The sequence below is a fragment of the Acipenser ruthenus genome, chromosome 8 (assembly GCF_902713425.1).
Source record: "Acipenser ruthenus chromosome 8, fAciRut3.2 maternal haplotype, whole genome shotgun sequence".
Classification (NCBI taxonomy): Eukaryota; Metazoa; Chordata; class Actinopteri; order Acipenseriformes; family Acipenseridae; genus Acipenser; species Acipenser ruthenus.
Window position 1 is genome coordinate 53,901,367 of NC_081196.1, and position 11,484 is coordinate 53,912,850.

Consider the following 11,484-nt stretch of genomic DNA (forward strand, 5'->3'; position numbering starts at 1 on the left):
TCTATCTATCTATCTATATCTATATCTATATATATATATATATATATATATATATATATATATATATATATGTTAAAAAAAAAATTATATAACTATTTTTTAAGTTGTATCTAGGTTTCCAAATCCGACAGTACTCCTACATACAACCCTGTCACCTTAGTGAGATTATTAACCCCACAATTTAAAAGGTAGTGGAATTTTGGCTACTGTAAGGGTACTGCTAGTATTTTATGCTATAACACTGAGTATTTGTTTATTTTTGGATAAATTATACATGTAAAATACATTTTTAGATTAGAATTTAATTTCTATCCGAGTAAATGATGCTAGGTTGTCCTGTGTTGCGGTCTTTTCCAGTTCTGAGCCAGTGGGGGTGATGTAAGTATAGGCAGATTCAAAATTCAAATTACATTGCGGCTAGGCAATTATTTTGCACTGCGCCCTATGTAAGATTAAGAACAATTTAAATTACTCAACACACACAAATAATTATCCGCAATTATGATAATGAGGGTCTCAATGAGCGCATCAGTCATTTTAGCAGCCGCACTTGCAGAGTTAGGAGTACAGAGAACAGTAGTCGCTGTATGACATTTGTAGAGCACGAAAATAAGTTTTCTGAGAAGGATCTGAGAGAGTGCTTAAGGCTGAGGTCACTCAGCATGAAACGGGAGTTGTTTGGAAAAGCCTCAGCCAACATCAGTTATATGCGAATATCCTTAGGAAATGTATCGGCCTGCCCTTTTCAGCATGACATCCAGAAATGTGCCTAGCACTGGAAAAGGTGGATTGGGCTATCCATCCAGACATTCCAACTGTGGTCTGAAAGGAACCAGAGGCTAAGTAGTGCAGAGAACACAGCACTGTCACATGTGCAGGGATAGCGATCCCTAGATTGACGCTGAGGTCTAGCTCATCCCTCAGTTCAGCTATTAGGTCTAGGATGACCTGCGGAGTGAGACGATAACTCTTTAGCACTGAATCGTCCGGCATCCCAAACAATGTGACCCTGGGGTTGAATATGCAGGGTCATCTTCGTCTTCCCCTTCTCCGCCGAACGTGTTCCTGCCTTTCCTCAACAAGAGCCAAGTGTCGCCACATCAGGAAGTGTACCACAGCAGCCATCCTGAAGCGAATGACAGGTCTCTGCAGGTGTGTGCTTTTATACAGCTCTTAGTTACTCGCTTCTAACAATGGTTTGCACCTTGTGAGAAGAGGGGTGAAGTGCAAAGCAAAATCCTTACATCACATTCTAATGTTTGTACTCGCTTAGTATCCAGATCCTACCCAATTCCATGCTCTTTTCTTCATTTGAACGCATTTCAATATAATTGTATTGGATTAATGATGGCAAAAGTGCAGATTTGACAGCGGGTGCAGAACGCCAGGTCAACACCATTCTTTACATACGCCGCATTTTTTAGTGACCGGTAAAATCAGACTTTACGGCTGCTAAACACGATTTATGGCAGCATTATGGGGGTTTTGTACCCGCAAAATAAATTTGGGCGTATCCTTACATCACCCCCATTGTGTTGGCTCAGCCCGCTTATTTGATGTTAAAAGGCTCATGATGAGATCTGGTTGGACCGTCTTGCACCTTACGGGAGCAGGGTCTTGGGAGACATAAATATTGTGTTAATTGAAACATAGTTTCCAGGATGATACTGTGAGCAGCGTAGAAATTCTGTTTACATTCTGTAATTTATATACGATTTTAGCCAGTCTTTGCATTCCATTATAAAAATAGTCACCTTTTCATATTTGTTGGGGCAATTTTAGGTTTTTGGTGACAGCTTTACCAATGCAAACCACATTAACTTCCTTTGAATAGTTCTATTACTGATGCGATATTCCACACAACAATTCTAGAAGTCTTCCTTGGACGCCCTGGCATCACTGTTCACATCCTCAGTGTTTGGATTAATGCTGTTTTTTATTCCTAAGATTTCCCACACACATGGTCTAAAATAAGCACAAAAGTGCTTCTTCTGTTTTATATTATGGCCCCTATTCACAAAACTTTAAGGACTGTCTTGAGGAAAGTTTTCTAATGACTGTTTTTTTTTTTAAGATAACATATACTACTCAACATTTGATAGGGAATATGCTTTTTAACAAGAGGAGTTTCACACTGTGCAATTTATTGAATGACTTATTGTGTTAATATACAGTTTAACTTGTGGGAAATGATGCAGAACAAAAAGCCTGCTTATGGCAGGGCCAAATTAGACATTGTGGAAGGTGGAGTCAAACCAGTGGTGATGTCAGTAGACAACATGGTGGGGTCATAGAAGAGTCGCAACCCCTAAGGAAGATTAGCATATTCAAATTAAGTCACATCACCGGCCTTTCACAAACACTACCCAACTGAGAAATGACCTTCGAAATCTAACTTGTTAGAATTCTACAATTCTACACAATTCACTTACCTCTGACATCTGACACATCCAGAATGTTTGAGATGGGCTAAGGATCATGTCAGATGGAGCATCAATGATTGGATGCCAGTCCTCTTCACTGACAAATCCACATCCTGTCTTGATTATGCTGACAGGCATGCCAGGGTCTGGAGGACACATTTCTAGCTGCAGCATGTTGCAGAACACGATAGACTGGAGGAGGATCTGTTGTGGTGTGGGCTGGAATCAGCATGCAAGGGAGGACAAGCCTCCATGCCACCCAGAATGCCAACCTCGCTGCTGAGGTGAGATCTTCATCCAATCGTAAGACCTTACACTGGTGGAATGTACAGGTGTTGTCAAAATGTCATTGTGTGTCATGGCAGGGTGGGACACTTTCTGCTGTTATCAGAATCTAATTATTTACTTTATGAACCTTCTTTTTGTTATGAAACGCTTTCCACAGGTTAAATACCTGAATACCTGAGGTGCTATTGAATATTGAATGCAAATAGATACATCAGACATTTTGTATTTTATTTTCCCTTTGTTCAATAATTTGACACATCAAGCATTAGTATGTATTCTGATAGCCTCATTGTGTTTTTGTGGTAAGAAAGGTATGAAAAAGTGTCTATACAGCATTCATAAACTAGTAAGGATACGATTTTACATTGATATTTCGGAGTGCGATCAGAAGCATCACCTCTTCATTGCTAGAGCCAAAAGAAATGATGATACATCAATTCATAATTCATTCCATTCAATGAACGATCAATAACAATATAAAACAGTTAACAAAAACCATGCCATTATTCTTAAGATTGTTAAAAACTAGTTATTTCCCAACCTAAATTAGACAAGACAGCAAAGATACTGCCAGTGATTTCCTTAATAATAAAGAGCCATGTTTGTAGTAAAGCACTGAAAGAAATTGTTTCCTGCCGCTGTGGTATACATCTTCACAAAGTGTTGTTGTGATATGGGGTCAGTATAATATGTGTTTATCTAGTGTTTTCATCATAATGTCATAATACTATTTATAGTCTACTGCAAAATCATATATGATGTCAAAATAATATTTTACACCTACAGATACAGTAGGTATGGTTCATGCAATCCAGAATGATTCTCCAGTGCTGTAAATTATACAAATTCCATCTGTGGTTTATCCTGGCAACACTGTGTATTACATGAACTTGACAATTGTCATCCAAGCGGTGTGTATATGTTGGGGTCTTATCTTTTTAATCCTCAAAAGAAAGCTTCCTTTTAACTCCTTTAGAACTGCCAACACATCCATCTTTAATGCTGCATTTCTGTGGAGTTTCACTCTCAGATGGCCTGTCTCTGTTGTTGTTGTCAGGGGTCAGGTTGTCAAAGTGACCGGTGGGATCTGCGTGAAGTGGACTGCTCTCCAGTGCAGCACTGTCTGTTGACAGAATAGGAGAATGAAAGAGAGAAAAAAATGACATGAAATACATGGCGTTACTTAAAAACTCAGTATACATTTAAAAAGAATTGTTTTTAAAATGAGCCACAGCAGAGAATGTATTGTACGGTAAATAATGGGCCATAATCACAAAGCTTTTGAAATAGTGTTTGTCAGTCTGTTTTTATTGAAATTCACATCTCTTAGCAGTGTTTACAAGAAAACGTTGCTGTATAACGTGTTGTTCAGGTAGCAGTAGTTTTTTTTACATTGCCAATAATTTTTTATTGTGTAATACACATATCATATGTAAGTGAACGAGGGAATGAGTTTTTCCCCACTTTTACTCAGGAACACGTCCGTCTCTCTGACCCTTACGTTCTTATGGAAAAACAATCTGAGATGGGAGTTTACACAGTGGCTTATTGAATGTGTTTGGGTGAAATAAATGTTTCAACTTGTTATTTCGGTCTTGCATATTTAATATATGGCCATGTATGTTTCATATCCATAACGTGATATGGCTGTTGAAAATGAGTGACTTGTTAATCTTTTCTGTATCTATTAGCAATGGTTTTATCTCGTGTGGTCTCTGTAGTGCAGGCAGAACAAGAGGTAAAGAGGTGTTGGTGGAATACGACAGGTAACAATCACACAGCATCAGCAACTTTACATTGAAACATTACTTCTATTGTGTACTCTGTTTCCATGGTTACATTAGCCTGATTCAGCATTGGATTGGTATATAGAAATAAGCTCCTAGATGTAAATAAAAAATAAAGTCTGCTTGTGTGCTGTTGTGAATGGGAACCTCTGTCACATCTGTAATCAGGATATCTCCCAATGAAAGTGAATGTCAGACCGCATCTACTGCATTTACTAATGAAAGAAAACTGATGTCATTGTGTCCATTCATTACAATACACACCTGCAGAGACGTTTCCCGAGTCTGTATTTGTCTTGCACTAAAAAAAAAAAAAAAAAGGATATAATGTTAGATTTGTGACCGGAGCAAATATATTTTATAATTATAAGCCATATTATTTTGGAGAGGCAGTGAAATGGGTATTAGAATGTAGTCAATGTAAATGAATTAATAAAATAAACTAAAAATGACTGATACACTGTAGAAAATACATGATAAGAAACTTGTTTTAAAATAATAAAAAGCATTACTAAAAAGGCCTGCTTCGATTCACTATTCTCCCATGCTTTTCCCATAGTTATACTACCCATTAACCACAGTTTACCACCATTTGCCATGGGCTTTACAATGCTTACCTATGCTTTACAACACAAACCTTATTTTTCTGTGATAAACAAACCCTGCTTACACCTGCTCACTCACTGAACAAAATATACTCTAGTGTCATATTCAGATGCCCCCACATCACACAGAGCACAAAATATTGCAAAAAGAGAATTCCCAACAGGAAGCAGGCCAAAGCTGTACCTGATTCAAAATGGCTTCCAGAGCAGCAGAATACTGTACACTCATTTTGTCCAGATCAGGCCACCCTTCAAACTGCTTCAGCTCATTGACAAACAAATAGAAACAGTCCTGAAACTCCTCCTTGTCCATCACCTTTATAGAGACCCCTAGGTGCTTGAGCTGCTGCAGACCTTTCTGATTGCTAGAGTTCTGAGAGAAGTATAGTTTTGAGGCTCTTATGTGTAGATCAATTCTTTCTTCTGATTTCAGAAAGTTAGCCAAGCTTTCACAGCACTTATAGCAAGGGCTGAAAGACATATACAATGTCAGTTTGTACTTTTGAACTGTGTCTGGGTGGCATTCTTTAAAGAAATGCTCTATTTCTTTCAACACAATGCTTTCTGCGTGGCTTTGGCATGGATCATTGTACGTATATCCCCAAAGATCCCAAAGTGTCTTGTTTTCCCGATTCAGACTGAAACAAAGCAATGTTTTAAAACTTCTGGTAGTGTTATTAAATTCTCTATAAAATCCATACTCTGGTAGCTTTTTCTTCAATGCTAAAGGCATTTTCTTTAGATGGAGCCAGTCTTCTTTCTTTTTCTCTTCATTGAACCACTGAAAAATGATTTCATGAGACACGTCATTAGTACAAAGAGCACTATTGGTATTGTTAGACTGCACGTTAACACCGCTAACAATTACAGCAGAATGATATGCAACGTAACCTCAGAGTTATGAGCTGCTGCTCTTGCAACTTCACAATGCTGTTTTTGCCAGTTTTAATTTGACTTGTACACATTCATACAACAATAAATAATGATATATATGTCCAGTATATTAATGTATTTTTTTTAAAACTTTTTAAGTTGATGTAAATACCTCTTTAAAAAAGAAACTGTGGTTTATTTGATTACATTATCTTTCTCTACATTAGCACATTTTACAAAACAATTCTTGTTCACTGTAGAATCATAATGACCCCACGTCATTTTGTTCCACCGCTCACTGTAAAATACTGTACTATGCTGTAGCTGACACAAGAGTAATGTTGTATATAGTACTTTAAATTATTTTTGAACTTACCTTATGTTACATGAAAAGGTTTGACACTCACATCACATGAAGCTTGTGCAAATATTAAACTTCGTAGTCTACAACACTTAGCAGCAGCAGATGTTAATGAAATCAGCTTTTTTATGGGCTTCCTAGCTTTGCACACAAAACAAGTTTAATCCATTCTGCAAGGCTCTTTTCAAAGAACTGCGCTGATAAAGACTCTCTAGCCAACACATTTATCAAAAATGTTATTCGTGAGTACTACTATCTGAAACAAAAACACATTGGAAATGTGAAAAAATGCCAAGTTATCAAAAGTGCCCAGTCATTTAAAGTGGAGATATCAAAAACACAAGCCAAGTTTCAAGAAACCATTGGGGCAACCTTGTCTAGCACAAAGCAAATAGGCACAACTGTAAAGCTGATGGGGGCCAAGGTTGCTCCAATTGTTTCTTATAACTTGTATCAAAAACACAAGTTAGAAGAAACAATTGGAGCAACCTTGGCCAGCACCAAGCAAATAGACACAACTGTAAAAAAGCGGTGGGGGTCAAGGTTGCCCCAATTGTTTCTACTAACTTGGCTTGTGTTTGTGCTTGTGTAAAAACAAATGCATTAAAAAAAAGAAGAAAAACCAGATTGTCAACTTACCTATTAAAGAACTCTTTCATTGACACTTCAGTACAAAAAGCGGGCATTCCAGGTTTCCCAGGATGCTTAGAACACATCAATGTGATCTGGCAACAAATTCAATCAGCTAAAAAGGAGAGGAAGGAGATCCATGTGACATTCCTGGATTTGGCTAATGCATATGGTTTAGTGCCACATGAACTTCTTTGGGCAGCATTTGATTTTTTCAGTGTACCGATGACAATAACAAATTTAGTGAAAGCTTACTTTGGAGATTTGCAATTTTGTTTTTCAACTTCAGAATTCAGCACTACATGGCAATGCCATTTCTCCACTGGCTTTTACCATGGCAATGGAAGTAATTATTAGGGCATCAACATGGGTAATGGGAGGAGAGCGCTTGGCTTCTGGAATGCGACTACCACCAATTCGAGCATACATGGATGACATGACAACCATGACTACAACAGTAGCCTGCACTAATCGGTTGTTGGGCAAATTAACCAATAACATCAAATGGGCACGAATGCAGTTCAAGCCCAATAAATCAAGGAACATCTCTATAATTAAAGGTAAAGTAGTAGATAAAACTTTACTGGGCAAACTGAAACTCATTTTGCTTTCAGTTTGGTCTCCTGCAAAGGCTGCTGTGGCCACTGACTGTGTATGAGGTTTATTTGACAACAGTTGAGAAGCTGGAAGCTTTAATCAGTTCATACGTCAGGAAGTGGTTGGGAGTGGGACTTTATGGTAAAGGAATACTGCAGCTACCAGTCTCTGCTCTAACCAATGAGTTTAAGTGTGCAAAGATCCGACTGGAAATTACATTAGTAGATTCACGCGACAAATGCATAAGGGAGGCAGCATCTGTGTTGAAAACTGGAAGAAAGTGGGTGGCAAAGAAAGCCGTGGAAGATGCAAAGGCTGCCCTTCGAATTGGTGATATTATGGTTATTAAGTTCAGCATGATATTATGTTCAGCATGGAAAGTTCAGGTCTTGGTCTTAGTTCAGCTCCTCCTACATGGCACAAGGCAACCCCAGCTCAACGGAGCAAGCTGGTAGTCAACGAGGTGCAAAAGCAGGAGGAGAGTATGAGGTATGTAAAGGCAGTTTCCCAGGCCAAGCAGGGAGAATGGATGAGATGGGAGAGTGTGGAACAATGCAAGATTGGCTGGCAAGACTTATGGACAATGGAACAGAGCAGGATCAGTTTCCTCATCAGATCAACATATGATATTCTCCCATCACTACAGAACCTAAACCTCTGGGTGGGTGAGGATCCCTCATGTCCTTTGTGTTCATCACCTGCAACATTAAGGCACCTTTTGACAGGATGTAAGGGGGTGTTAGCCAAGGACGGTTTACTTGGCGCCATGACCAGGTGCTGCGATGTTTGGCCTTAGCATTGGAAGACAAGCGTAACATGACCAATAAGTTGCCACCAGTTCCATCAAAGCATTACACACAAAAGACAATATTCCTCCATCCAGGAGAGCAACCACCAAGAAAAGGTATTAAAACCAAGCCTCGCCCAGGAAGCTGCTAGAGACTGGAAAATGCTGGCAGATGTTGGTCAATGGCTTATTTTTCTATCTGAGATTGCCACCAATAACCTTCAACCAGACATTGCCTTGTGGTCTGGATCAGCATGTCTTGTTCATCTGGTAGAGTTAACAGTGCCATGGGAGGATGCTGTGGATGAGGTGTATGAGAGGAAGAAACTTTGGTATGCTCAATTAGCTGCTGAAGTGGAACAGCGAGGATGGAGAGTTCGGGTTTACCCAGTGGAAGTGGGTTGTTGAGGATTTGTGGCACACTCTACAACCCGGTTTCTCAGAGATGTCGGGTTCAGTGGCCAAGAGTTGCGTTGCACAGTGAAGAACTTATCTGAAGCAACAGAAAGGAGCAGCAACTGGCTGTGGTTGAGACGGAAAGATTCTGGCTGGGGATCTGAAGCACAATAGAAAGAAAGCAACGCTAATGTATGGGTAAGTAAGCTGGGCTGAGTTGAGTGGGGGACGGAGGGGGGGTGAAGCTGGGATGCCAGAATCACTGTCGAGCCCCCTTGAGGTGTCGTGGGCTAGTCGACGAAACACTGAGGATGGAAGGTGCCCACTTCAAGACCCCAGGGATGTACCCTACTTAGCTCAATCCAGACAGTTGTCATGCTGATTCGCTGGGGAGACTGCACTGTGGTTGATCCCCAGAGCCAGCATCGCAGCCGTTGTGTGTGCTGATGCACCAGGGAGGCAAAATATGCTGGTCCCTGGAGCCAGCATTACACTTCAGCCGTCAACACCAGGCAGAAGGATATCTACATCATCATATGGAAGGAAACACAAATGGATGGAGACACAGATGGATCACATTAGTTTACTGTAAAGCTACGTCTTAGTTGGTGCTTATCATGGCGAGAGTCGAGTTCAAATCAGCATGAAGTTTTAACATCTACTCTCATGTAATGGAAATCACTTTGCTTAGATGGTAGGACTTGGTAGTTGAACAGATTTTCTTGTTTGTGTTTATGAATTATGGGAAGGCAGCACTGTGATGACGTTGTTGCTTGGCGTGCAGTGCCCGTTGTGTATTTTGCTCCAGTCAGCCGGAACATGCCCTCAGCGCGTTTACACTAGCAAAGTATACTGGAATCCGTCCTCTTGTTCTCTCAGTCCGGAATACAAACTCAACTTTTGTGGAGACAACAGGACGGATTCCGGAATGCGTTCGCTAACGTTTACTCTACTAAAATATTCCGGAATACGTCCTCGTAACGCTCGTTCCGGAATATTTATGCTAGTGTAAACACACCTAATGTCTGCAGAGTGTATGCGTTTTGGTATACAGCATGAGGATGACGGTGAATTATTTATGTCCGAAACCAAAACTATTACAAATGCCTTGTTCTTCCCACTGGAGGGCGCGCTTTACTGGTATTTCAACACTACAGGGTACAAACACTTTACGGTATTTATGGAAAAAGAAAACGAACTTCTATAATAACACTATTCGTGGGTGAACAATCTAACGCAGAATTCACCAAGCGTTGGATTGTGCACCCAATAATATGGAACGTGAGCTGGGTTTAGACCGTCGTGAGACAGGTTAGTTTTACCCTACTGATGATGTGTTGTTGCATCAGTAATCCTGCTCAGTACGTGAGGAACCGCAGATTCAGACATTTGGTGTGTGTGCTTGGTTGAGGAGCCAATGGTGCAAAACTACCATCTGTGGGATTATGACTACTGTAGGAATAATAATAATAATAATAATAATAATAATAATAATAATAATAATAATAATAATAATAATAAATCAGATCGTTTTAGATGATAATAATACAACATTCCAATGCCTTGCTTCCGATATTAAACCTACAGATTTAACTTTTTACAACGAAAAGGAGATTGAAGATGCAACATTGTGGAAATGTGTTCTTGCTGTCTTGTGTGATTTTTACTTTTTTAAAATATGCTTTTCTAATTGGTTTTAAGTGCAGACGCGTCTTTTGATAGCATACACATTAAAAAAAAAACGTTTTAAAGTTGATGTAAATACCTCTTTAAAAAAGAAACGGTGGTTTATTTGATTACATTATCTTTCTCTACATTGTCACATTTTACAAAACAATTCTTGTTCACGGTAGAATCATAATGACCCCACGTCATTTTGTTCCACCGCTCACTGTATATTTCACACAAAGCGGATTTAAAATACAGTACTATGCTACAGCTGAGTAGTAATGTTGTACTTTAAATTATTTTTTTAACTTACCTTACGTTACATCAAAAGGTATGCTACTCGCATTACATGAAGCTTGTGCAAATATTAAACTTCGTAGTCTACAACACTTAGCAGCAGCGGATGTTAATGAAATCAGATAATGATGTGGGCCAAAATATCCTTCACTGAAAGATTGCTAACCCCTTGACGTGGACTTAAATGTAGGTCTGTAGATAGACATGATATAGCGCATCCTGTTTGTCCATTTAATATGTCTCTAACTGTTAATGATTACCCATATGGAAAATGTTGTTTGCTAAGGCTGAAGGTAAATCATTCACTGAGTTGGAAAGGCTGAGCCCCAGGCAAAGTACATTCAGTTCTGCGAGATTCAGCGATGTAGAGAACACATGGCAGCCGTCCAGATATGCAGACCTGGAGGAGTTTGGGGAATTTGCCATTTCCATTTTCACACTATACAGATTCAGGACTGGTAATAGAACAAACCCAAAGTGTTGGAATCTCAGTGTCTGCCCCGGCGCTGTAATAACTTCTGCTTGTCAGAGGCTGCGCGTTTCGGTTTAACAACCACTGAGTGGCTTGGCCTTTTAATGCTTTTACTCTGGTGAAAAATATGCAAGTATGTGATTAGGAATGGAAATATTAAGTTATTTCTGAGGATGTGTATATACAAATGTAATGTATACCTATAACGAAAGCATGCTGTCAGTGTCATTTTGTATTAGAATTTTAAAAAAATCCAGAAGACTGATGTAACCCTTATTTCTATACACCCCAGTATTATGT

The 11,484-nt window shown here is 39.3% G+C and overlaps 1 protein-coding gene across 3 annotated transcripts; it reads right to left on the reverse strand.

The window, feature by feature from the left end:
- Positions 1-2,918: 2,918 nt before the first annotated feature.
- Positions 2,919-11,048, reverse strand: LOC117407510 (DNA dC->dU-editing enzyme APOBEC-3H-like). Of its 3 annotated transcripts, XM_034012624.3 has the most exons (6): positions 10,729-11,048; positions 6,977-7,082; positions 6,353-6,593; positions 5,288-5,884; positions 4,763-4,799; positions 2,919-3,834 (listed from the first exon to the last, which is right to left on the reverse strand). In XM_034012624.3, exons 4-6 carry the CDS (start codon positions 5,834-5,836, stop codon positions 3,650-3,652), a joined length of 771 nt encoding a protein of 256 aa, XP_033868515.2. In that variant the 5' UTR covers positions 5,837-5,884; positions 6,353-6,593; positions 6,977-7,082; positions 10,729-11,048; the 3' UTR covers positions 2,919-3,649. The 3 variants fall into 3 exon arrangements, with proteins under 3 accessions (XP_033868515.2, XP_058885268.1, XP_033868516.2); XM_059029285.1 differs by lacking the exon at positions 6,353-6,593; XM_034012625.3 differs by lacking the exons at positions 6,977-7,082; positions 10,729-11,048 and having other exon boundaries at positions 6,353-6,947.
- Between the last annotated feature and the right edge of the window lie 436 nt (positions 11,049-11,484).